The sequence below is a fragment of the Macaca mulatta genome, chromosome 14 (assembly GCF_049350105.2).
Source record: "Macaca mulatta isolate MMU2019108-1 chromosome 14, T2T-MMU8v2.0, whole genome shotgun sequence".
Lineage (NCBI taxonomy): Eukaryota > Metazoa > Chordata > Mammalia > Primates > Cercopithecidae > Macaca > Macaca mulatta.
Window position 1 is genome coordinate 125,820,547 of NC_133419.1, and position 27,583 is coordinate 125,848,129.

At 50.3% G+C, this 27,583-nt stretch overlaps 1 protein-coding gene across 3 annotated transcripts in view; it reads left to right on the forward strand.

Moving 5' to 3' along the window:
• Positions 1-27,314, forward strand: part of PKNOX2 (PBX/knotted 1 homeobox 2) — a 269,178-nt gene extending 241,864 nt beyond the window's left edge. For 2 of the 3 annotated variants that reach the window (XM_015116040.3, XM_077964597.1), the window contains 6 exons: positions 4,608-4,737; positions 5,200-5,297; positions 6,165-6,284; positions 22,858-22,934; positions 23,808-23,986; positions 25,026-27,314. In XM_015116040.3, the coding sequence (XP_014971526.1) occupies positions 4,608-4,737; positions 5,200-5,297; positions 6,165-6,284; positions 22,858-22,934; positions 23,808-23,986; positions 25,026-25,252 (831 nt within the window). In that variant the 3' untranslated portion in view covers positions 25,253-27,314. Of the gene's footprint in view, positions 1-4,607; positions 4,738-5,199; positions 5,298-6,164; positions 6,285-22,857; positions 22,935-23,046; positions 23,514-23,807; positions 23,987-25,025 lie in introns of all 3 variants that reach the window. The other variant, XR_013404364.1, reaches the window with a different exon arrangement.
• The last annotated feature ends 269 nt before the right edge of the window (positions 27,315-27,583 follow it).

A 27,583-nucleotide genomic window follows, 5' to 3' on the forward strand; every position in this document is an offset into this window, starting at 1 on the left:
CTCCAGGGTGTTGCAGCTGCCCAGAGGATGGTGCTCAGGAGGCACCAGTTCTCTGCCATTCCAAACTCTGCCATTCCAAACCCAAAGCCCTGCCTTGCTCTGCCCCTCCTGAGAGGCTCTTTGCTTCTGAGTTTCAATCCACAGAGCACAAGGAACAAGAGTAGGGCCGCTTCCGGGGGTGCCCGTGGAGCCCAGCGTGTTGGTTTTCATCTGATTCCCGGGCTTCAGGCAGTTCCCAGAGGCTTGGGGACACCACGGCTGTGTTCCTAGCAGAACAAAACAAACAGAGTTCTTGGGCTGAGTAACCAGCTCTCATCCCCAGCTTCCTGGACAATTCCAGCAGGGATGGGAGGCTCTGGGTGCTGAAAAACATAACTAGAACTGTACCAAACGCTCCTCTCACCTCCATCTGGGTGCTAAGGAGCCTAGAGGGGAGCAACTCTGTTTGCTTCTAGACACAGTGGCATCTACCTGGGTTTGGAGTCTGATGAACCCCGAGGGGAAGCTGTCAAAAAGCTAACAATACTGTGTACTTAGCCAACATGTGCTCCCTACAGGGTTTCCACTGCTGCTCTGGAAGTTCCTTCCTCAGAAAAGAGAGTCAGAGCCCCTTGTCTCCATTCTATGGTGCTAGAGACTAAGCCTCAACTGGAAATCGCAGCCAAGTGGAGTTGTGGGGCTAGTCAGAGACAACGCTTAGGATCCTGGAACTCGGCCATTGCCCGGGAACATCAGACAGGGAAGCATGTAACAAGGTTTACACAACTCTGCCTGCGTGCACAACCCCAGCTGAACTCCTTCCATTGCTAAGTAAAGAACTCAAGTGGCTTGAGGGCTTCTAGGACAGGTTTTTAAATCCCAACTGTGCCACTCCCTAGTTGAGTGACCTTAGCCAAGGGAAGTGGGAAATAAATTATTGGATGGCTAAATGTGCCAGGCACTGTGCTTGCATTGGAGCCTGTCTGACCCCGAAGCACATATCCTCTCTGTGTGAGCACTCGTCCTGCACTCAGAGCCAGAGGCCTTAGGCTGGAGGCACAGTTATTTGACTCTGGGAAGTCACTTCCATTCTCTCTGGGCCTCAGTCTCTCTTCAGGCAAATAGGACAGTCTGTCCTGCTGATCCTATGGGGTGATGGTGACATTAAAATGGAATAGCGTGGGGGAAGAATGCTCTCTAATACTGAGTGTGTATGGTAAGTGGTCATTTTCAGACCCATCTGATCTTTGGGACCATCACAAGGAGGTTTTTAAAAATATAGATTACTAGATGGGTGAGGGTCTGATCCAGTGGCCCTGAGAATCTGTGTCCAAAAAAAAAAAAAAAAAAAAAAAAAAAAAAAAAAAAAACACGCTCAAGGCTGGTTTGTGGAGCAGCTCATGTTTACAGACGTAAGGGATGAATATCATTTCCCCAGACCTCCGGGATGCCAAAATTTTGCTTCCTCTTCCCTGCCCCACCTAAGACGTTGCCAGTCCTAGCCCTGCCCTTGGACTCTGTCTCTGAAGGTTTTTATTTTATTCCTTCACTGATAGACTCTGGCTGCCTCTCAGCACCTACCAGCCAAAGACCCAGAGAAGGGAGAGAAGGGTAGGAAAGAGAAGGCTCTGATCCAATGCGTAAATTGCCTTTAGTTACCCAAACTGGGTAAATTGGCATGGAGGGAATCCAAGCCACAAGGTGGAGAAGCAGCCAGGGTCTGAGTAAGCAGACGAAGCATCCAGGTGGTGGCTCACCCTCTGCCTTTGGCTAGGGAACAATGTGTGTTGGTTGAATCCCAAGGGGCACATCTTGTATTTATTTTACTGACTTTGCTTGTATTTTTCTAACCTTGTTGGGTACTTTTTTGGGGATGAAGAAAGTCTGGGATAACTTTTTATGTTTGAAATTCTCAAATATCCCTACCAAAAGAGGCACATGCTAGCATGGATGATTCCAAACAAGGGATTATTGAGAAGTCACTTCCACTGGTTTTAAGGTGAATGGCGTGGAGGTACCCACTCTCCCATTAAATTCACCTTCAAGCCTGGTGTGGTGGCTCACGCCTGTCATCCCAATGACTCAGGAGGCTCAGCTGGGAGGATTACATGACCCCAGAAGTTTGAGACAAGCCTGGGCAACATAGCAAGACTCTCTACCCTGTCTCAAAAAAATTTTAAAAATAAAGTAAATTTACCTTCCGAGTTTGCTTCAGCTTCAAATATATTATCAGCACTGGTTTACATACCATGAGAATGGTAGGCTGGGATGTTGGAACAAGGAGAACTGAAACTCACAGCAGTCTCATCGCTGAAAACTCAGGCCTTGAGGGTCCAGGTGTCACATGCACTGTATACATAAGGAGATGAGGCCCGCGGAGGGGTGGTGACGTGATTGCCTTTCCTCCAGTGCCCGCGCTGCTTCTGGACTTCCGGGTTTTCGTTGTTTTTATCTGTTCACCTTGCCTGCAGTGATGATTGGTTAACCTGCAGGATTCAAGGAGCATTTGCAGTCCAGAACCTGTGTAGGGGGCATTTGTGGGTGAAGGAGAGCTGTGTTCTAGTCCTCTGGCTGCTAACCAGCTGTGTGGCCTTGGGAAGTCCCAGGCATCTCTAAACCTTATTTGTACTTCAGGGAGGGGAAATGTGTGGCTTTGAGGGGCTCTTCCAGTTTCTAGGCTTCTGCATGGCAGACTCCATTTTAGACTGCAGCTGCAGGAACGGAAGGCCAAGAGCTCTGCTCAAAGTATAAACCTCACGGGCTAGGAGGCTCCCACGGGGCCCCAGGAAGGGGAAGCCAAGGCAAGAGCTGCTGCCTCTGTTCCCCAAGGTCACAGCAGCAGAGGTGAGCTCAGAATAGAAGCAAGGCCTCCATCGCCCCACCCACCCAGAGAAGCCAGACCAGGAGGCCCGTGCGGCAGGTGGGTGGGAGGAGGGCGTGCTTGGCTCCTCTCCTCCTGGTGCTGCTTATTTATAGGCAATACTCCTCCAGCTCTTGGGCCAGAGACAACCCGGGAGAGTAAAAAAGGCAGCTCTGGAGGAGACGCCAAGGGGGATTTAATCAGCTGAATCGAGTGAGATGTATAAATCAGTGCCGACTTCCACTTCCTGACAGGCTCTGCCAGTTTCTGTGTCGTCAGGGTCTGGGAGGAGATTCGCCATGGCTGTCCCCCAGGGCTGTAACACTTTGCCTTTGTCTCTTGCTACAGGTAGGCAGTCACTGGCTCGAGGTTTCCTCCAAACACAGATTTCTGGGCTCAAAACCCTAGACTTGCTCTGGAGGCTGGAGACCTAAGCTTCTTCAAGTCCTAAAACAAAAACTGGGAAGCTGGGGACCTCCTTTTTTCCCCCATTTTGTCTATTTCCTTGACCATTTACCTGTCTCTAGATCCTTGCAGTTCACGCCTTATGATTCCAGCATTTGAGCATGGGAATGTCACCTAAATGGCCATTGAACCTGTTAACTGGTTCACGCCCGTCTTCAGATGAGGAACCATGGCTAGGAGGAGCTAAGAGACCCAGGCCAGCCTCCTGAGGCTCCCACACTTCACTCGCTGCCTTTTTTGTCTTCTCCAAACCTAGAGCCCCTAACCTCTCCCACATCCTATTCCTTCCTCACAAATTCTCTCCAAGCACCCAGCCTCCCAACGCAGGCTCCCTAGAAGGCAGGGAGGGCTCCACAGCAAGTCCAAGGACTTCTTTACCCAGCTGTTAACTGGGAATGGTGAGGGGAGCAGAGGGCCAGGAAAACATGTCTTAGCTGCCTGGGCTAATGCAAAGAAACGTGGCAAGGGTTCCGTGCTGGTTGGCAGTGTGGGGAGAGGGGAATCTGTTTCCAGTGGAATCCTGTGGGGATCCTGAGGAAGAGAACAGAATCGATGCCATATGCCATAGGTGGCTGAGGTTCATATGAGACACCCTTAGGAGACAGCTTATGGGAAGGCTAGGGCAGCTTTCACTTGCTTTCTTAACATGGATTTTAGTCTCCTGGGCTAGGTGCTAAGGATACAAAGGTGAGAACTGGAGGCTGCTCTGTGTGTGCAGCCTAGTGTGATGGGCCTGTGATGGAGGGTGTGTGGAGAGGAGCCGGGGGATGGGAAAGCATCAGGAGACAAGCGTGGCTGAAGGAGGAGCAGGTGCCGACCAGGTGAAGCCAGTTTCTCAGTCCCGGCTGCACAGTGGAATCACCTGGGGAGCTTTTAATAACCCAGAGCCCATTGAATGTGATGGATCTGATCAAGAAAAAAAAAATCCAGAGCCTAGGACACACTCCTAACCAATTAAATGAGACTCTGAGATTGGAACCCAAGCATCGTTACTGGAGATTTCTAAGTATAGCCAAGGAGGAGACCATGGGTTATCAGATAATTTGTGCCTTAGGTTTTCAGGGCAATGGAATGGTTAAAAGGGTGACTCTTTTGGGTTTCTTTTTTTTTTTTTTTTTAATTGAGCCCTCTTATTCACTCTTTCTAGGAAACCATGAGAATTGCCTTCTGGACCTGGGTCTGGGGAGGAGCTACAAGGAGGGAGGGGGCAGGCAGGAAGGGGAAAGGACAGAAGAGGACTCTGGGGCTGTAGGGTCTAAGATCTCAGTGACATTGTCACAAACCACGCCTCCCTCACTGCCAGGACCTCCTGCAGAATTCCCCCAATTCCATGTCTGGAGTCTCCAATAACCCCCAGGGAATTGTGGTCCCAGCCTCAGCGCTCCAGCAGGGCAACATCGCCATGACAACCGTCAACTCACAAGTCGTGTCAGGTCGGTGCAAAGACCGGGAAGGGGGATTGTGGGAATTCCCCGGGAGGAGAAAGGGTGGTCCCGAGGCGGTTCCAGGGGTGGGGGGTGGGGGTTGTCCCCCACCGAGGGAGGGGCTCCCAGCTCAGTTTCTTGACTAAAGTTTTCTGTAAGTTTGTAGACAGTTAGCACCAAGACCCAATTGTGATGGTTTAGAACAAATCTGGGTCAAAATCTCATGAGCCCCTGAGAGGACCAAGTAAGGCTGTTGTCCCTTCCCTGAAGCACCTCCCACCAAAGGCTCTGCCCTAGGCTGTAGACACCATCCCCCAGCCACCCATAAAGCAGAAGAGCCATAGCTCGCTACCCAAGGGCTCCAAAGTAGAGGGTCTTTACACGTGAGTGCCAAGTGAACTGGGAACCCTGCTTGCCCTTGCTCCTACCCACTCCCATGGCAGGGGACCCCAAAACTGGTTGTCTCCTCAGGTGGAGCCTTATACCAACCGGTTACCATGGTAACCTCCCAGGGTCAGGTGGTCACCCAAGCAATCCCCCAGGGAGCCATCCAGATCCAGAACACACAGGTGAGTGTGTGTAGGTGTGTGCACATGTGCATGGTGTGGGCTAGGGCACCTGTGATCGCTTCTTATCTGCCAGGCACTTTACACGAGTGACTCATTGAATCCTCATCATCCTCTAAGAGGTATCATTACTCCTACTTTACAGATAAGAAGCTGGGTCTTGGAAAGGTTTTATCAACTCCTGGGATTTTGCTGCCTCCCTCCTGGGGTTACATCAAAGGATCCTGCACTTCCTATTCCTGTCTGCAGACTGAGCCGCTGTGTCCCTCAGTGGTAGAGAGTGCACACACAAAGGAAGAGTAGAAAGATCGGAAGTCAGAGTCTGGGATCTGACATTAACTCTGGGATCTCGGATAAGTCACCTAACCTCTCTGAGCCTCAGACTTCTTATTGATAAAAGGGGGATTAATAGCAACTGCACACAGCCTAGCCAACCTACAGGGCTGCTGTGAGAATGAACCACGGTGATGGATAGGAAAGTGCTTTGCAAACTGTAAAGTACCACAGAAATGCTGATAACTACTTGACGGCTTATGGCAAATTCATATCTTCTACTGTTCTCTCTGCATGGCCCTGTTTCCTCTGTCTTTCTCTCTCTCTCTCTCTCACTCTCTCTCTCACTCTCTCCCTCCCTCTCCCCCTGCCCCATCTCTTCCTCCTTGTCCTTCTTCCCTTCTCCCATCACCTGAGCCTCACCTCCACTCTCTGAGGGGCTGGCATGGGGTGAGAGGGAAAGGCGACCTCCCCAGGGCCCTAGGAGTGAGCCGGGAAAGGGGCTGGCAGCCGAGCCTGCCGTCGCTATGGCAACAGGTCCCTAGCCGCTGGCCTCACAGGCTGCTGATGCTGATTTTCTCTCCACGTGCCCTGAAGGTTAACCTTGACCTCACCTCCCTCCTGGACAATGAGGATAAGAAGTCCAAGAACAAACGAGGAGTCTTGCCCAAGCATGCCACCAATATAATGCGTTCTTGGCTCTTCCAGCATCTCATGGTGAGTGTGTGTGTCCTGGGGGTGTGGAGTCACGGCATGGGGTATGAATAACCCACCACGTGGGTACCAGACTCTGCTGTCGGCTCCAAACCCACAGACAGAGGGCGTGGCCTCAGGGAGCGCTCTCTGATAGGGATGACATCTGGAGGCCAGGCCGGGGGGCTCAGGTGGGACCTAAAGCTGGGAGACTATCTCTAGTACCTGCTACTGTTGCTGTCTGGAAAAAATGTGGCAACACATGGGGTAATGGGGACAAGCGCATGCCGAAGAGTCAAGTACTGGGCAGATGTGTCACACTGTTTCATGAACAGAGAGAGGGTCGTCGTGGGGAGTGGGTGGTTTCTGGACCAGAGCCCTCCCCCTGCCACAGCCACGCTCACTGTGCCCGTCTCCCATGGGAGAACGTGTTGACTCTGCCAGGACTCCTGAGTCCTCCCCGCTGGGTGAGCCAAGCGCTGTGTGGTAGAGATGGGGCCAAGGCTGGAATCCTGGCTCCTCACGTCCCAGCTCAGTTCCAGGACACAGCACTATTTATTTCATAAGCCTCAGCAGCTCCTTTTATAAAATGGCCCACTCTCTTGGGTTACAGTGGAGTGTTGATACAGTGCACACTGTGTGATGGTTGCTGTGTGGCTGTGTGCAGCGTTAGTTGCAAAAGACAAGCCTTTGGTGGAATGTCAGGAAAGGCTTCATAATTGCAATCCCCTAACACCACTTCCAAGGGCTGTGGCCGTAAATAAAGGCCAATGACTGTGCCGAGGGTGTATACCCTGGTGTGTGTGTGTTCTGGGGTGGGGAGGTAGGTGCTGTGACCACAGGCTGGCTTCCATTAATCTGTGAGCTCCTGCCCTGGCATGTCAGGACAGACAGACAGACACAGGTACAAGACAAATTCCAAGGGACTGAGGATCCATTGGCTGGAGAACTGTGGGTAAAAACAGGAGGAAGAGGAAATCCTTCTCCGGGGAGGAGAAAAATCAAATGGGCCATGGAAACTAGTGAGTCCGTCAGCAGCCCTTTATCTGAAATGGGAGAGCCTTCAGAAGCCATGGAGACCAGGCCTCAGTGGTTCTCAGACTTTAGTGGCAGCAGAAGACTGACTGGGTCTTGGGAGCTCTGATTTGGAAGTGCTGGACCTTCCTGTGCACCCAGGAGGCTGGAAGGATCACCTCCTAGCAAGCGATGAGAGCCGGAGCTCGGCATCTCCCCAGAAGTATCCCCTCGCCTCTGGGGGTGTGGGGCTGCCCCAGTGGTTTGCTGAGTGAATACATTTTGAAAGCACTCATTGGTTTGAAGACCTACAGTTTCCAGATGAGAAAGCTAATTTGGAGAGGAGGGGCTGGAATGCTGGAGTTAAGGTGAGGAGAGGACGCTGGAGGGACTCCTGTGCCTACGTGATGAGGCCAGAGGCCCCGCAGCAGGTCCAGCCTCAGGTCTCTATGGAGCAGCTCTGAGTCAGTGGCTGGAGTGCACAGGGGGAATGCCCAGGTCTCCTGCCTTTCTGGTTTTCCAAACTGCCCGAGAGCCAGGGGGCTCAGATGGACTCAGTGGCTTGTGGGTCCAGTGTCCATGCCACAGCTCCCAGCCTACCTGTGGGAGGAGGGGCTCCCTAGGGAAGGACGCATCTTCTGTGTGCTGACCTGGCACAACCGAGATTAAAGCACCACCCTCTCCCAACGGCTAGTGGAGCTAACTCTGGCTCCACTCATTGTGGTGGATGACGTACAATGCAGGGTCACAGGTGTGCTAGAAAGCTCATGGGCTTTTGAGGCAGCTGAACCTGTGTTCAAATCTCAGTTACCTTTTACCCTGCAACTTGGCCACACTCGCCTCTTAGGAAGACTGATGAAGTAATGAAAGATTGCCAGGACCCTGGCACACTGAGTTGCTTAAAAAATCCTTCCCCACCTCCCACCCCCATGCATTTTTGAAGACTGTTGTGAACATACCTACAACCTCACTTCTGAAGGGGGAAAAAGGCAAGAGGAGAGAGGAAGCTGCAAGGCAGATTCCCCAGCCCAGGAGCCCAGGTGTCCAGGTCAGCACCTGCTCAGTGACGCCCACCCCCCATCCGTGGCCTTCCCCTTCACTACCTTCCATTCCCCACTTGCCGCTCACCCCTGGGAGTCATTAGCCTGAGACTGGAGGGTCACCCATCTTTGTCCCTCCTGGCCGTGCCTGGCCTCTCACCTGGGACCTCAGTTCATGCTCCGCCCTCTCACCCCCTTCCTCGTGAGCTTCCCTGCAGATCTCGGGGTCCTGTCTTTCCACTCCATGGTCACTTCCACCCAGACTTGGGAAGGCAGAGGAAGGGGAGGTGAAGAGAGGAGGTAGTAGCTGAGCACAGAGCAAGGCAGGCCCAGGCTGGCCCTACAGAAAGCACCAGGGATGGGGTAGAGGACTTGCCGGAGGGCATGAGGAGGGGCTTTCTGCCCACACTTCGCCACCCACCCCTGTTGCCTTCTCTGGCCTGGCAGTGTGTACAGGTGCAGGTGCCATTCATGACATGCTTAACATTGGCAGAGTCCTCCCCCAGTTCATCACAGTGGCCTCTAGAGAGGCAAGGGGAGTGGCCACTGGGCCTCTAAAGTCAGAGCTCAGAACTTTGGGACTGAGGAGGAGGAAGAGAATGAGAAGTCCAGGCTGCTCTAGGGAAACAAGCAGACCCAGCTGTCCTTGGCAGGCCACGCCTGGGCCACACAGCCATGCACATGCGGCCACAGCCTCACCAAACCCCAGCTGCTTCAGGAAAGAGGTTATACAGGCTCTTCATAACTAGGCACAGTAGAAAGAAGACAGGATTTGAAACCAGACAGATCGAGGTATGAATTGAGGCTCTCCCACCAGCAGCGTGATTACCCTGATTCTATTTCTTGGGAAAAAAAGAAGAAGAAGATAATACTTATTTCCCATGGTTGTGAAAATTCAATGAGAAAACATACATAAAGAGCCAGGCCTAGCATATAGCACTTAAGAAATAAGTTCCCTTTGAATTTTTTAGAACAATGGACCAAGAGCAAGTTTTGGAGGCTGAAGACCCAAAATTTGTGAATATTAATCAGAGGTAGATGGCTGATTTGTTGTTTTCATCTATAACACCTACTGATTTTACTCTCATTGACCCTAAGGGTGACTGACAATACTGTGACTTACCCGTTCTTTGTGTAGATGTGTGTGCCTCTCTTGTATCTCTGACTCTGTCATAAATTTCTCAAAAATAAGGATCATACATTATATTCCTCTATGAGCCCTACAGCATTGATTCCCAAGGTATGAAGCTTTACAGGATTTATGAGGTCTCGCGCCCCAAAAGAGATTCCATGGTGAAATAACTTTGGGCCAATCTGAGTTATAGAAAGTTTAGACTTTTTTTTTTTTTTTTCATGGTAGGGTACAGAGTCTCACTCTGTTGCCCAGGCTGGAGTGCAATGGCACGATCTCGGCTCACTGCAACCCCCGCCCCCAGGTTCAAGCGATTCTCCTGCCTCAGCTTCCCGGGTAGCTGGGATTATAGGCACCCACCACCACGCTTGGCTAATTTTGATATTTTTAGTAGAAGTGGGGTTTTACCATGTTGGCCAGGCTGGTCTCGAACTCAACCTCAAGGGATCTGCCCACCTTGGCCTCCATAGTGTATTCTGTTTATTCTTACAGGACAAAGGGGCATGGTGAATTTGCAAGAGGGGTAAGGTTCGAAGCGTCTCCCAAACTTGCGTGAGCGCTTTACATCCCCTCTTGGTGTTTTCACTGTTGCTCTGAGGAACAACTCTGAGACTGTAATTCTTGAAAAATGCAACTCTAGGGAGACACTGTGTCAGGTCAATAGGAGCTGCTCAGCTTTGGGAAAGAAGAGCAGAAAGGGTAAGAAGTAAGGACAGACCTAAATATGCCATCGATGTTCTCACATCCAGTGCAGTTGGGACAACTAATCTGTGGTTGATTGAAAAACTTAGTTTAAAAAAGAAACAACCATTCCAAAGAGATACTTTAATTTAAAAGATGGACTTATTGTATACATTCATTTGCTAATCTTTTGATACAGGACTAAGGTCTTTTTCTGATTGTGAGTCATCTTCCTTGCATAAACCTCTCCTATAATGTAACATCTATAAATTCCACCTCAATGGAAAGTGGAATTACAACTTTGATATTTGGGAACCAATCTGTCCGCGAGATCTTTCCATATTTTTATTATGTATTCCAATCCTTTATGTTTGTCTCATCTGATCCTAACTATTCAGCATTTGTAAGCAAATTTGGGCCTCAAGACTTTTGAAAACTTTCTACTTATCAACAGCGACTCTTTTTGTACTCATATTTCATTGGTTTACAGAAGAGTTTGTTAAATTACAGAAATTTACATACTTTATTAATAATAACATAGAACTGGCATAAACCAGTCTGGATACGAGCACTGCTGGCTTTCAGATAAGCAGATAGTGTAGCTAACAGACATTCTACAAAACAGCTTTCTCATCTCAAGCATTCAGAGTGCTGCAGAGAACAATTCTAACGATTTACAGAAGAAATGGACATGCCATCAATTAATCCGGAAACTTTGCTACATAGGGATTGGTTGTGAGAATGTCTGTAGTAAATACTGGTTGTTTCTGTTGTCTTCTTTCCCTGGGGTATAAGTCTGTATTCTTTGGTTCCTTGTGTCCTATGTCTGGGGCTTCTTGTCATTTCTACTGTTCAGCCACAAAAAAGTATTCAGATGATAGAAGGCTCCCGAGATGGAGGTGAAATCCCAGAGCCTTTTTGCTGTTAGGCTGCAGTGAGATTGGGATGGTCTCATCCATTAGCTGTTCGCCTCTACGTCCCTGAAGAATCCAGTGACATTTTCTTGCTCTTGCATTTGGCTGAAAGAGGCTACACTCCTGCTGGAAGCAATCATTCCATAGCAGACTCAGGTCGGTTGAGAGCCCATGGCAGACAGTCCTTCTCTTGGAGGGTGGAGAGGTAGGCACTGTTCCTCCTCCCCAGCTTCTACTCCGCCCCTTCTGCTCCAGATCCTGGAGTCTTCCTGACCTGCCACGTGATTCTGCTCCTTTCCATCCCAAAATATGGCATCTGTCTGTGCTGCTGCCAGCCAAGCACATGAGCCGCTTTGCAGAATGTGCTCTGTGTGCGGGAGATCCTGGAGACCAGGCCCCAGCAGGCCCTGCCATCCGCCAGAAGAGCTGCTCCTGCATTAACCACTGCAGCGTGCCAGGTTCTGCACTAAACGCTTTAACGCATCATCTCATTTAACCCACACAACCACCCTAGGAGGAGGTAATACGATTCACCTCATTTTACCAGTGACAAAACTGACACTCAAAGAAGGCAAAACTTTTCTCAAGGTCACATGGATGAAAGGTGGCACAGGATTTGAACCCTGACCTATGCAACTGGAGGCTCTAGTCTCTTACCCACCACATTGACCCAAGAAACCACAGACATCTCTCAGCTCCCATTGCAAAGTCTAGGTAAAGCAAAGAGGAATCCCAACTCTCAGTGGAGGCGTGGAGCCCCGTCCTGGGAGAGGTGTAGGGATTTTACATGCCCAGTCCCAGTCTTCAGACCTCGCAGCCACACCATTCATCACATTCAGAAGCCTGACGTGGCATCCAGCTGCACTCTGCCATCCACCACCCCATCTTCCATTCAGCCACAAGGAGCCAAGGGCTCGCTCCAGGGCCATCCTGTGAACTCTGCTGTGGTCACAAAAGCTGAGTTCACAAAAAGCACCCAGGGCCTTCTCTGTGTGACTTTTTAAATAGAAACATAATTCACGTACCATAAAATTTGCCCTTTTAAACTGTGGAATTCAGTGGCTTTTAGTATATTTACAGAGTTGTGCAATCATCACCACCATCTAATTCCAGAATATTTTCATCACCCCAAAAAGAAAGGCTGTACCCATTAGCCATCACTTGCCAGCCCCTGGCAACCACAAATTTACTTTCTGCCTCTATGCATTTGCCTATGCTGGACATTTCACATAAATGGAATTGTGGGATTCTCAGGCCTAGCTTCTTTTACTTAGCACAGTGTATCAGTACTTCATTCCATGTTGTGGTTGAAGGATATTCCATGGTACAGATGAACCACATTTTGTTTATTCATTTATCACTTGATGGACTTTAGGGTTGCTTTCGCTTCTTGGCTCATAAGTCCTGCTGCCGTGACGGGTATACTCTGCATGATTCTGTGCCTGTTGTTATCTTAGACTCTGTCAGATGCCCATCTATCCTTCCTCCAACCTGAGAACCTCATATGCAGGGTTCATTCTGGCTGGGGGGAGGCAGAGCGGCTGCACCCCAGGAACAGCGTGTGCGCTGCACAGGGCTCCGGGCCAAGGAGGGCACGTGGAGGTGAAGCCCAGCCAGTTGCCTCTGTGCCTTGGTGTTGCCTTTGGTCACTCCACATTCTTTGCATGCCTCGCTACCTCCCCTGCACAGAGCATCGTGTTAAGTCTTGAAGGGATTACAGTCAGCCCTCTGTGTCTATGGGTCCTGAGTCCCTGGATTCAACCAACCTTGGATTGACAATGTATTTTTAAGTGGATGGTTGTATCTGTCCTGAACATGTATCACCTTTCTTCTTGTCATTATTCCCTAAACGACACAGTATAACAACTATTTATGTAGCATTTACATTGTATTAGTTATTGTAAGTAATCCGGAAATGTTTTAAAGCATACGGGAGGATGTTTGTAGGTTATATGCAAATACTACACCATGTTGTATCAGGGACTTGAGCATCCATGAATTTGGTATTCACCAGCGGTGCTGGAAACAGTCCGCCACGGATACTGGGGGTTGACTGTACCTAGCTGTATCCCTGTCAAAGGCCCATCTACAGGACCCATCCACACGCCTGACATAGGAATGGCAGTGTTTCTTAGAAACCACACAGCCTGTGGAAAGGACGTGGTACCTGCAGCAGGACCTGGGTTGAGTTTCACCACCCCCTCTACTGAGCTTGTCAAGCTGGGGTGAGCTTGACCTTGTTAAGCGTCTGTTTCCTCTGCTATAAGACAGGAGCCACAATATCCAGCTCATAGGTTGTTGTGAGAATAGAATAAGCAGCTGGGCATGAAGGTTCTTTGTCCCCATACGGGCACCGCTACTGGTACAAATGCCTCCAGTCTCACCTTGGGAGTTCCCATAATTGGCTTTGGCTTGGAAAATGCTGAAAGAAGCTGCAGAACTTTTGGGGAACCTGTGGAGGACAGCAAGAACCCCTGAAAAAACAAGAAAATGGCTTAGGGAGACTGGCCCGTTCTTGTTCCAAAATATCTTGTCTGCTACTTTTTCCTTTAACTTCCTCATACTGTCTGAAATTCCACTTGCATACATATGAAGGATTAATTTTTTTAATGAAATTCCACTATTAGAGACCCATTTTAAACTATCCAATCCCTGTAAAAAGCAACGACTATGAAAGCCTGTGAGGCCATCATTGATTCACAGCTTAGTATGAATTAGTTCAAAAGCTTGCTTTTCTATTCCTACTCAGCTAAGATCAGCTTCATGGGAAGAATGGGGCCAGGCACAGTGGTAATCCCAGCACTTTGGGAGGCCAAGGCAGGAGGATCACTTGAGCCTAAGAGTTCGAGACCAGCCTGAGCAACATAGCGAGACCTCTTCTGTTTAAAAAAGAAAAAAAAAAAAGAGGGCCGGGTACAGTGGCTCACACCTGTAATCATGCCAGCACTTTGGGAGGCTGAGGTGGGTGGATAGCCTGAGTCTAAGAGTTCGAGACCAGCCTGGGCAACATGGCAAAACCCCATCTCTACCAAAAATACAAAAAACTAGACAGGCATGGTGGTGGGCACGTGTAGTCCCAGCTATTCGTGGGCCTGAGGTAAGAGGATCATTTGAGCCCAGAAGGTCAAGGCTGTAGTGAGCCCTGATTGTGCCAGTGCACTCCAGCCTGGACAACAGAGTAAGACGCTGTTCCCCGCCACATTTCCCCCCCAAAAAGCTGAGTTTTTTATTTAAAAAAAGAAAAAAAGAATGGGGGCCAGGCACGGTGGCTCATGCCTGTAATCCCAGCATTTTGGGAGGCCAAGGCAGGCAGATCACGAGGTCAGGAAATCAAGACCATCCTGGCTAACATGGTGAAACCCCATCTCTACTAAAAATACAAAAAATTAGCTGGGCGTGGTGTTGGATGCCTGTAGTCCCAGCTACTCAGGAGGCTGAGGCAGGAGAATGGCTTGAACCTGGGAGGTGGAGCTTGCAGTGAGCTGAGATCGCACAACTGTATTCCGGCCTGGGTGACAGAGCAAGACTCCATCTTAAAAAAAAAAAAAAAAAAAAAAAAAAAAAAGGAGGAATGCCAGTGCTTGTTGGTGGTAGAAGATGAAGGTTAAAACACTTTCTAACAGCATTTTGAGGAGCCAAGCCAGAATGGGGTGCCAGAGGAGAAGTTTCTAGCAATTGCTCTCAACCTCTCTAAGCCTCTCTATCTTTTGAGAATCTGATGAAAGCTTATTTAGATCATTGTGAACATAGTTTCAGGGCATTTGACCCTGAAGTCAGGGGGGCCAGAGGCCTGAGATTCAGCATGCTGACTATAGGGTGACACAGAACCCAGGGGCTTGTGAGAAAAGGAACTGTGGCATCGTGTCAATAGGGCACAAAAAGGAGACGCTGAAGGTTCACATGCATCAATCATGGAGTCTTCCCCAGTCGGGTTCTGACCCTGAAAGCAGAGATCAGTTTCCTGCCTGTCCTTCCTGAAGCCCATGGACCCCTCCCCATTTGAACACAGACCTTTCACCAAAGTGGCTTTTAGGACTAGCCAGGAAAACTGCCTGTTTTTAGAATAACTTCTGTCTATGAAAAAAAAACATGATCTAGGTTCCAAATAATGTAACTCTTCACAAACACCCAAATTTCAGGTATGAGACATGATTTCAGCACTAAGGGGGTTGATCATATAACTGGGGAAATAAATGATACACGTAAGCCAGGAGAGGTCAACCCATGACGTAATCAAGTGCTATTATACAAGCACGGACACTTGAGGGGCTCAAGAGCCAGAAGAGTGGGTCCAGGCCGTAGAATCAGGTTGCAAAAGGTTCTTTGACATCATGTTCAGAGGGGGCAGGCAGGATGGGGAGATGTTTGTTCCAGTGACAGACATTAACAGGAAGCATATCACGTGAGGAGCGGCTGAGGGGTCTGGGCATATTTTTCTGCAGAAAAGAAGGCTTGGGCAGCCTGTTCCTTTATGGCAGCGTGGGGTAGCACACGGAGCAAGGACTTTGGAAGCAGATAGGCTTGAAGTTGGTCCAAGCTCTAATTTTACTTACTGTGCGATCTGGAACAGGTTAATGAACTTCTCTGATCTTGCTTTCCTCTTTATAAAATGGAGATAGAAATGCTACCTGTGATGAATAGGACTGATAATAAGTTAGAAAACACAGCGCCTGGCGGGTGGCCATGAGTTCAACAGAAAGGCCTTCCTACCCATCAGAGCAAAGGGCTATGCACTGAGCGATGGTGGCCTTGCAGGCCACTGTCTGACACTTTTTATGTCAGCATGCATAGAAAATGATAGCAAACCCACTAGGCTGCTTACACCTGGAGACCAGCCAGGGAGCTCTTGCTGCTGCAGACTCTGCAAGCCACACCCAGGCTGAGGACACCGCTGTCTGCACACTTATACCTTATTGGGGTATGCTGGCTGAAAGGGGCTCCTGCCCTGTGGGAGAAGCTGGACACAGGGACCCTGAGAGCTCTGTGTAATATTGAGATGTTGGTTAACAGGGTTTGGTTGGAGAAGCTGGCATTTGGGCTGGGTCTTGTGAAGATGGCTAGGATTCAGGATTGGGTAGGAAGAGAAAAAGGAGGGGTCATTTTGGATGACAATTATCTCTTAGATAATCATCAATGCCACTATGATTCTTATTGGCCAAAGGGAGTGAGCCCTCGCTCCAGGTTGTTGTCATCAAATCCTCTTCACCCCTTATTCTCATCTTGAAGCTTGGGAACAATGCGGCCCCTTACCCCAGCCATGACTGTTTTCATTCCAGATGCTGCTCAGGCATCTGTGCCTGAAGGCCTTTAGTGTAAGGCTACCAGGAGGCAGGAGGTCAGGCCAGCTGGGTTCTTGGTTACATTTCTCTCTTTGTCCCAGAGAAATGTCCCTCAGACTCCTGCCTGTGGTGTGAGGGTTTTCCCTACCCATCCTGCACTGTAGGGGTCTAGAGAGAAGCTGCCCTCCAACTCCCCAGGAGTGATGGCTGGCTGTCAGAGGCATCCCCTGGTGTAGCGCTGTCCCAGGGTGTGTGCCCCGCTGGCAGTGACTCCCCAGGGAAGGAGGAAGATTGACGCTTCTCCATCCAAGACTGAGCCTTGTCGACAACAGGCAAGTCAGCTGCAGGGTTGGATGGAGGAGCTGAAAAGGGAAGGTGTGCAGGAGACCCCTGGGTTGCACTGAGCCCCGGGACACTCCAGAGGGCCTGCAGCTCTAAGAGAGTCCACCTGAGAAATGGCTGCAGGAGATTTACAGCCTCACAGCATTCCCCAAGAAGCTTAAGACCCAGGTTAGGATAAAATGTCTCCATCATAGTACGCAGGGGTTGGGGCAGGCAGAAAAAAAAAAAAAAAAAAAAAACAAACCCATTTGAAGAAATGAGAGTATTTGTACGCTCACAGAAGGGGCTGCTGGGAGGCTCCTGCCATCTGCCAGGAAACAACCTGTGGCTTCTTCAGAGACACAGCCGCATGCATCAAGTCACAGGTTTATTTTATTTGTTATTTATTTAGCAAACACTCACAGAGTATGCTAAGCACTGTTCTAAATAGCTTTCACGTATTAAGTCATTTACTGGTACTGATCAGTTTAGTTACACACACACACACCTATATACATATATATACATACATATATGCACATATACTCATTTAATTCTTATAACAACCTTGAAGCAGGTGGAATTATCTCTCCCATGTTACAGAAGAAGAAACCAAGTAATTTGCCTAAGGTCTCACGCTGGTTAGAGACAACACAAGGATTCAAACCCGGGCAGTCCGACTCCAGAGTCCATGTTCTCACCTACTTCTAACAGTACTGCCTCCAAGTCTTCTTTAGAGAGGTGACCAGTGTGCCTTAATGGACTCTTAAGTACCCCCTTTTTCTCTTCCACATCCTCTCCAAATATACGTTCAACAATAATTGAAAAAGCAGCATTATTAGTAAGTAGAGCAACCTGCTTCTAGGTGGAGCTCCTGGGGGGCCCCAATCACTGATGTTTTCCCCACTCCCCTCTAACCCACAGATGCCCACAGGAAATGGTGAGAAGCATCAGTTACTCCAAAGACCCCATGTTTGTTCATTCAACAGATACGTACTGAACACTTACTACCTGCCACACGTATTTCCTTGGTGCCAGTGAAGTCAGGTTGAAAAGAAAGACATGGTTCCTTTTCTCAAAACACTTGCAGCCTGCCCCTTGGGATGACAGGTAGTTTAACTACACAGATCACCCTTGTAGTAGGAAGAATCCTAGACAGGGCAAGCGCTCAGAGCTCATAGAAGGGGCATCCAAGAGGGCTTCACTTAAGCAGGGATGGGGATTGGGGGAGGTTAAGAAGGACCCATCTTGCTGGCATTGTGAAGGATAGACTGACACAGAAACCGGAGGGAAAGAGAAGAGTTTTGAGATTGCAGGAAGGTAAAGAATGGGACAGCAGTGTATTTTCACAGTGGAACACTACACAGCGATTAAAATGAACAATTACAGTAAAACAGAACCAGCGTGGATGAATGATTCCATTTACATCAGGTTCAAAAACCTGATGTCAACTAGGCCATCATGTTTAGGATGTAACACATAGTAAAACTGTAAAGAAAAGCAAGAAAGTGGTTACTGTAAAAGTCAGGAGATCTTTGGAGAAGCGTTTGGGAGGGACAGAAGGGGGTTTGTGGGGTGCTGGTAGTATCCTATTTTTTGACCGGGAGTGGTTACATGGGGTTTGCTTTTCTTTGTACTTTTCTGAGCATTCAAGGTTTTAAGGGGAGCAGGGATAAAAATGAGAACAAAAATGAAAGAATGGAAAGCCTGAACAAGGACAATGACTACAGAAAGAGAAGTTTCTTCGGTGACTTATTGTGCTTCTCTTTATTCTAAAAGGCTTTTTCCCCCCCATTTTAACATTTCTGAAATTGGGTGCATCCCACCATCGATGGCCTCTTAGATGTGATGGAATGTGGGCATTTTAGGGCTCCCCACCATCTTGGCTGCCTTCCTCTGGGTCTCTGGCCTTTCTAGAGTGGAACCACCCCAGAGTGGTGACTGGCAGCAGCCTGTGGCCCCACAGCCGTCAAGAGGGAGAGGAAGGGGAAAAGCGTGTGGTGGCCTCTGGTGCTGTGCTGCTGATGGCAGGAAACCTAATGGAGGCTCACTGGTCTGAATCAGGCTCCAAGCCCCGCTCCACCAGTGTCTGTTGACACTGACAGACTGCGGCTTCCCATCTGCTATGTCCCTTGGTGACCTGGCCCACCTCGTGGTGAGATCTGCATGGCTAGGAGGTGGAAGGACAATTGCCAATGGGCCGTGTGTGAAAGAAATGTCCAGGGACCTGTGAACCAGCACTGGCTTAGCTTCCTTCTGAACCATGTCTGGGCAGAACTCACTCTTTCAATTGAAAGATGCTTTTAGCGTCAGTTTAGTCCAGATGAGAGTTGCGTTATGGGGCTGTGTAGGGAGGTATCAGAGAGAGATGGGAAAGAGTTGAGGTCAGGTTTCAGAGGAACTTCCTGGTGGCAACTACAGTGCCGTGAGACACCTACTTGGTGTAAATACCATAATTCCCTTCTCTAGAATCCTTGACTATTCAACTAGATGATGCCTGGAGGCTTTAGTGCATCGCACAGAGCGAGTCAATGGAGCACACAGGCTTACCCTGCACTGTCTCAAATCATCCCCATGTCCAAGAGGTAGGCACTGTTTTGCTATTCCCATCTAAGGATGGAAGACATAAAACAAACAAAGGTCACTTGCGTGTGCCAGGGTCACACAGTGTTAAGGGGGAGTCAGGACTCGATCCCATCTCTGAAGGTCCTTTACTCCCTGGCAGCACTGCCCAGTCGTGTGAGGCTCCAGCTGTCCCTGAGAAGGCTCTGTCATCTTCTAGTCTGTTCTGTACCTCTTTTTCTTTTTTTCCCCTTGCTTTTCATGAGCTGTATATCCTTCTTTTTCAAGGAAGGATTGTCTACTTCCAGAGAGCTACTGTCTGGGCCCTTCTCTTCCAACTCCAGGGAGTTCCCTCCAGTAATGAGCAGAGAGCAACCACTGTGGCTTGATGGTTTGCCGTGATCTCATTTGATTCTTCTTCCCGTCCTTGGCCCCAAGCCTGGCCAGTTGTGCTAAAAATAGCACTGACCCAATCGTGGTCTGTCCAGGGGCCAGGACTATTTTGACTCTGTCCTCAGGAATCATGTGGTCTGAGGTGTGTACAAGCTGGACTGCTCCCATGACCACTCAGATGTGGTGCCAGGAATGTTCTGGCCGACACACCTGTCCCCAAAGCTGCTAAATGCTGCTACTTACCCCGTGGTCCCCCGCGTGTGTCCTGGGATACCGGTTCCAGGAGGGACAGGCGGTGACGACCTGCACCAGGGAGCGGTTAGGGGCTTTATATCCTCGTACGTAAGAGAGCGACCAGCCGGTTTTGGGTGGCACTTTCTTCTCATAGCTCCCCATCAGACTGGAGCATGTTAATCTGTGTATTTGTGACATCCACTCCGAATGGGGGCCCAGCAACAGAAGCCTCCTTAGAGACAGCAAACATTATTCTTCCAAGGAAGGCTGGAGGATTTCCTTCTCTGGAGGCCGTTAACAGTAGAAGAACTTTTCATCCTACTGGCTTAAACATAAGTCAAGTCCTAGTGCAAGGCTCCTGCCTGGAACATCATCCTCTCCTCTACTAGAATGGCTTTGCCATTCTTCGAAGTCCAGCTGAAATCCCCTTCCCTAAGGACTTTCTTCTTTTGTCACCAAACGGGTGCTTAGCACGGACTTCCCATTAATTGAGAGGCTTTTTCCTCCTTTTATCCTTTCCGTCTAGTCTGTGGGCTCTTAACTTCGGATACCTTTTGCTTGCCGGCACCCAGGATGCAGCAGATGCCCTGCATTTGTGGGCTGGTGAACCGGCACAGCCAGGACGGCCGCTAGCTCTGCCCAAGAAAACAGTTTGCATCTCCTTATTGTGCTAGTTCATTCCTCAGTTCCCTACACAATCCAACATTGGCCTCTTTGCCTGTCTGCAAACTGTGCCTAGTCTGCACACTGGGAATAAACAATGTCTAATAAGATGAGGTCCCTGCCTGAGAGAAGCTCATGGCCTAGTGGGGGACACATATCTTGCTGTCTAGTGGGTGAAAAGCAATCATTCAGAGGCCACCATGACCAGCTTTGCCCCAGGGAGTCGGGAAGGGCCTCGCAGAGGCTGTGATCTGTGGCAGGCCCTCACAGACGCTCAGAAAGGCACGGGAGGACAGGCAGGAGGAAGCGCGCTCCATACGAGGGCCAGCACTTGTGAGGGCATGGAGGCATGAAAGGCCCTCGGGCCCGGGAAGGCCAAAAAGTCACCATATTTTTGCTGCATTTTGTCTACAGACCAGCTGGCTATGGAAAAGGAGGTTGCTTGGCTCTTTCCCACAAATAGAGAGGTTGGAGCCAGGCACTAGGGCTTGACCCCACAAGGTGTCAGAGTTCTCAGAGTCCCTACCCCCCTGCCCCCTGGGGCCGTCTGCACTCCCTCCTCCTGTCCTCCCTCTGCTCCTTCCCAATTCGAATAAAATTGCCTCCTGTAAGGCTGATGTGCCTTCTTTCTTGTTAGAATCTTCATATTGTATGAATCCCAAGTCCCAGCTGCCTTGGCAGGGTGGTCAGGGTCAGAGGTTTGCATTAAAGCAACACATGGTCCTGATCACTTCATTTGGGGGATGCTGAGGCAGGGAAGAGGCTGCTCTCCTTTTCCACCGGTAATGAGAGTACCGCCAAGGCTGCTGATCGCAACCTTTTCCTCAGAAAGTTTTAAGCACCTTCCAACACTGATAATAACAGTATTGGTACCTTTTATTGAGCGTTTTGCAAGTGTAATTTCACTTATTTGTTAGATGACTTGATGATGTATAGTTAAGTGATACACCTGAGATTTCATAGCTAGTCATAATAGAGCCAGATTGTGAGACCTCCCATCTCGGGGACCCTAGACACCTCAAGCACCACTTTCTAATACCGCTCCAATCAAAAGGAATGATTTTAGCCTGAGGATGCTGGATGGCTTGATCTTCTGCCATAAGAGCCCCCAAACCTCCTCTAGCTTCCAGGACAAAACTGTGCCTTATTCAGATGTTCGCCACACCTTAATTGCACGCCTGCTGGGTGCCAGGCACTGGGCTGTGGCCTGAACAAGTCCTAGGAATGCATAGACTCAGCCATCATGTGGCCTCCCTCCTGATGGGGTCAGGGCCCTCTTCCCACTGACACCGAGAGCCTTTTCATCCTTTAATGTGACCTGTTCTGTCTTCCCCACCGCTCTGGCCAGCACCTATTTCTCTCCTCCTTCTTAGCCTCTACAGTGCTCATCACCCAAACCACAGCATCGAGTGCTCTGTTTTTGCTTTCCTTCACTCAGCAGGCATTTGTATGTCATTTGTATGTGGAAGGCACTGGGGATATATTCAGTATCCTGGTGCCCTCATGAATCACAGTCTGAGAGAGGGAGACAGACGCGTAGTCAGTGCACGGGCTACAGCATGCGGGGGACTGGGAGAGACACCTGCCCCGCTCTCTTTCTCATCTCCACTCAGTCCTGTAAAGTGGCATCGCAAAGCAATGGAAGAAAGACTGGACCCAAATCAGAAGATCTGAGCTGGTGCTACCATCTGGGGGACACTGGAGGAGTCATTCCGTCTCTTCATCTGCAAAGTGGGAATAACAATGCCTAACCTGCCTACCTTTCAGAGTTTTAATGATGTGCTTTATTAAATAAAATTATGATTTTTTTCATGAATAAAATGCATGAAAGCATTTTACAGGTTATAAAGCACTATACAAGTAGTACTTATTATATTTCCCTTCTGTCTCCTAGCAATGCCTAGCATAAATCTGGGCACATAGTAGATATTCAGTAAATATCAGTTAACTTAGATTGATCCATTCACCCCGCTTATCACCTTCTATGGACGTTTGAGGCCACTGGAAACCCTAACACTGACAATGCCTGCTGGGGGCAGCAGTGAGGATCAAGTGAGAAGGATGTGCCTTGGAAGCTGTCAGTACTGAACCATCCTGGTCTTGGGAAACCTCCCTGGTTCCCCATTGTGTGGGCTCAGTTACGGGCTGGCCAGTCTGGGATGTGGAGTCTCAGGCATGGGGCAGCCTTCCTCCAAGCCCTAGGTCCATTCTCTGTGGGGAGCAAACGTGACACTTCCCCAATTTTGGTTCCCAAACCACTCAGGCTGCCTGGCTCAGGATAGTGTCCATGGCATGGGCACAGTCTCTCGGCGGGGCCAGACCAGCATGTGCCCAGCCCTCACTAGCCTCCGCCTCTCGTTTCAGCACCCCTACCCCACGGAGGACGAAAAGAGGCAGATCGCAGCCCAGACCAACCTCACCCTCCTGCAAGTAAATAACTGGTGAGTTTACACCATCTGCACACAGGCTGCCATATCCAGGGGGCACCTTCTGGGCAGGGGAATGCGTAGCAAAGAAAAGAGACTCCAATGCCAGGATCTGCCTCAATCTCAGCCCAGCTACCATGCCAGTCCCGCCATTTGGGCTAGAAGCAGAAAGCAAGAATCAACACTGGCACCTGTGGCTTCATCTGCAGCTTCTCAGCGCCCTCTGCTGGGACATGGTGTCAGGCACATCCCTGGAAGCTCCTTGAGGAATAGAAAACCCACGCCCACCGAAGCCCCCAGCCCACCTGCACTGCAGAGAGAGACAGGATTGCCCGCACCCGTGTGCTGGAGGCCAGTGCTCATCCGGTCTACCCCACCCCCATGTGAACTGAAACTGAAACGTGCTGCAAAGCTGGGAGTGGGGAGAGGGAGGAAGAGTAGCCATTCTGACCCCACAGGGATGTCAGCGTTCCCAGCCTCTGTGCCTGGCTGGGCTGTCATGGGGAGCTCAGAGAGTGCGGTCTGGCCGGATGGAAGTAGACCCGAGTTGAGGGCCCTGATCCAAGCCCTCGGCCCTCTGGAGAGAAGTCAGAGGTTAGTGCCTATGACTACCATGCTCTCCTCCCCTGTTCATCCTGGAAGGTCTTGAACAAGGATTTCTGGCCCCCCATGCATTCTTCCCATACGACTTTGCAGTTTCCAAGCCCCAGGAGATTTCATGAAGTTCTCAGTACCCAGGGCCCTTCTCCCTGCTGGGCTTTTACATCCGGGACGGGAACCCCGATCTGCTCTGTGAAATGGAGTCTGAAGGCAGCTTCACCCTCCCTACCCCCACCCCAAGGCAATGCAGGCGGTGACTCACCAGGTCTCCACTTTACCTCTGGGCAGGTTCATCAATGCCCGGAGGCGCATCCTGCAGCCCATGCTTGATGCCAGCAACCCAGACCCTGCTCCCAAAGCCAAGAAGATCAAGTCTCAACACCGGCCCACCCAAAGATTCTGGCCCAACTCCATCGCTGCAGGGGTGCTGCAGCAGCAGGGCGGTGCCCCAGGGACAAACCCCGATGGTAAGAACTGGGGCTGAGCGTACCCTGGACAAGGCCTGGGGGTGCTTCTGGAGCTTCTTTAGGTCAAGCTGTGCAAAGATTCAAGGGCTGTCTCCTTACCTGGGCTCCCATCGCTGCTCTGTCACAGCAATTATCCCTCCCCAAAGCCCTAAAGAAGGGGCTGTTTTTGAACATAATTTAACAGACCAGATGCACTCTCATAAAGACAAGTGGCAGCTGGTGGTCACGCAAGTCAGTGACTGCTCAGCAGAGCCCCCCATGTCCGCACCCATCTGAGTTCCTTAGCACCAGTCAGTATCTGCGCAGCTCCTCAGGAGCCAGGGCCATCTATAAATACCAAGGCAGGCAGCTGGCTTGGGAACAGGCTAGGAAGAGCTGTTTTCCCAGCCTCTCCATCACACCCTCCATATACACTTTTCTAATTGCCAGTCGCCTAGTACACAATGAATAATTCAATGAGCCAGACATTTTATAGCTTGGCACATGAAGATAGCTCTGCATGGGGAGTGGGGTGTAGGTGTGTGTGTGTGCACACATAACCTCATGCACACGTGTATGCGTACGGTTGCACACAGGTTCCTTTGTGCTAAGCCATCATCTTATGGGTTATGATGGGGAAAAAAAAAGATTTAGGGGACTAGACCAACCTGGGAGAGAATCCCAACTCTGTCATCACTGACAATGTCATCTTGAGCTAATGACTTAACTGTCTGAGACCCTGTTTCCTCCTCTTTAGAATGGGGATAATAATACCTACCTTACAGAATTGTTAGAAAGTCAAAAGTGGTCAACACATAAAGTAAATGCTCAGTGAATGGTGGCTGGGAGTGCTGCTTCCTGAGATGGGGCAGGAAGTAGCTGACAAGTGAATGGATGGGAGACTTCATACCAGGGCATTGTCCAGCTCAGACTTGGGCAGCCCTAGAAAGGAGAAGTTCACTGCTCTATGAGCCAGTCCATTACACCCTGTCCAACACAGAGGTGCTGGCCCTGACCGGCAGCCCCTGCCTCGTCCTGACCCTTGCTTTCTCTCATGCAGGTTCCATCAACCTGGACAACCTGCAGTCCCTGTCCTCAGACAATGCCACCATGGCCATGCAGCAGGCTATGATGGCTGCACATGATGACTCATTGGATGGGACAGAAGAAGAGGATGAGGATGAGATGGAAGAGGAGGAGGAGGAGGAGCTGGAGGAGGAGGTCGACGAGCTGCAGACGACGAATGTCAGCGACCTGGGCTTGGAACACAGTGACTCCCTGGAGTAGTCGGGCAGCCCAGATGGCACTGATCATCGAGCAGGAGAGGAGTGTCGCCGGGAGGCCTTCAGGGTGGGGGGGAAGGGGACGTGGGCAGGAAGCACCGAGGGAGTTGGGCCCTAGCTTCCCCAAATCAGTAGCTTGAAGAAAGGCAGAGGAGACACCTGTTCCTTCCCAACCACCGAGCTTCAACGAGGACCCCAGTCCCACTTCCCCGGAACTGCCAAGGACTCTGTTTGGCGGGGCCAGTCGAGCAGCCTGTATGGAAAGACAGCAGTGAGATCTGGACTCACCAAATCCCTGAGGACAGATGGCACCCATGGCCCCCACCCATGGAAGGACTTGAGTCGTTTACAAGCCCTGCACTGTGAGGCAGATTGGTGCTGTTCACAGAGTGGGCCTTTGCTCCGGGGGCAGACTTAGAAGGAAGGGGAGAGACAAAGGGGGACTGAGTTTCATCCCCAGAAGGTTCTCAGCTCCTTTGACAGACATTCAAGGGCAGGAGGGAGCCCCAAAGCATAACCAGTGGCCAGAGGAGTGGGAGGGCCTGAGGCATCACATCTTGCAGATCAGAATGGGATAGAATCCACCGGGCTCCAGCTCATCCCTCCAAGGCCCTGTCTGTGTGCACAGCAACCATGGACATGGGGGAGAGGGATGGGAGGCACAGTCCCCTTCACTCTCTCCCGGAAACAAATTGTAAGCTGGTGGGCTCAACCTGTGGGAGGTTAAGAGGAGTCCCTTCTGGGTTGACTCCAAGAGCCAAGGAGATGGCAGACCCTGGGCTAGGAGCCATATCAAGGTGACTTTGAGGCCACAGCTGTCCCTAGGTGGTCACAGAACTCAGCTCCTGTAACAATAGGACAATGGTGTTTTACCCTAGATGCTCCCACCCTCAGTGCTCCAAACCCTCCATAGACCTTCAGAGAAGGTGAAAACAGGTTATCTGGGAATCTTTCCACCCAGCGGGTCGCCACGGCCATCCCTCTGCTCCCAGGCTGGCTCCATCAGCCTCCAGCTTCCTTTCTTCATTCTGTCCTTCAGGGAAGGCAGAAGAAACATTGGAAGGCATCTAGTCCAGTGGGAAGCCAGGGGTTGGAGAAGGTGCTACATCCCCCTTCCCACCAATATCCAAAATGTGGGGGAGGGCCCAGAGAATGGCACCCAAGAGCCTGCGGGGGTGCCCACCCCACACACCCTGCTGTTCTAACCCTGCTGTCCACAGCCCTGGAGGAACTGGGGCCCCTGGAAGGAGGAGGAGGCTCTCCACTGTCCACCCTAACACATACCCTCCCACCCACCTTCCAGACCCCCTTGGTTGGCACCCTCTCCTCCTGTTCCCTCTCACCCCATGGCTGTGAATGACAGGACTGGTCACATGTGTGTTTTCCATTGGGTTTAATTTAATGGACGTGCAGTTTCATTTGTAAATTGTGCATTAGCCATCTCCTGGCTAATGTGAGTGGCAGGATGTGCCACTCACATTATTGTGCATTAGCCATCTCCTGGCTAATGTGAGTGGCAGGATGTGAGTGGCGACCTGGCTCAACTGGAGGGGACCCGCGGGGCTTCCCCTCTGGGGCTTCCCCTCCCCCACCTGCTTGGGGTAGAGCAAAAGGATGGTCACTCTTCCGAGGTCTCCCTGAAATGAATGTATTTCTCCCCCAAAAGAGCTGATATTTAATGTTTTAATAGGGATTTTTGAGAAACAAATAACCGTATTTATAATCTGGGTGATCCAATCATTTTTTACTCCCTTTTGATGCCATACATAGAGGAAAGTCTAGCTTTTTTGGTGTGAGACTTTTGCAATGTGCAGTGGGATAAAATGCATTTCCTTTTCTGGTTCGTTTCTCTTGTTCACACACACACACACACACACACACACCCATTCCACTCACCACCTGGACAGGTGTCCCCCAGCACGGGCACACTGGCACACAGGTGCCCACATCTCTTCCTCCCAGCCCCTCCACCTGCCTAATGTTATGCAACCTCCTTCTGATGTATCCACCAAACCAGTACTGAATGTGGCCGAGACGTTTTCAGTAAATCTTATTACCTACCGTAACCCTGGTGCACAATTCTCTTTCTGTGGTTGCTGTGGCAATCCTTTGCTCTTTTCATGGGACCCGAGGCCAGACAAAATTTGGAGGCCTCAGTATACACCTGACTACCCAGGGAAGGGGACAAGGTAGATGTGCGTCCTGCGTGAGCTCAGCTGCTCCGTCTGGGGAGGAAGAGCCAAGTTCGGCACACTCACCTTGTGTGTGGCCAGTTGTAAGGCAGAGCTAGGGAGAGAAGGGAAGGAAGCTCTGCACTGCCCTCTCCTGGCAGCTT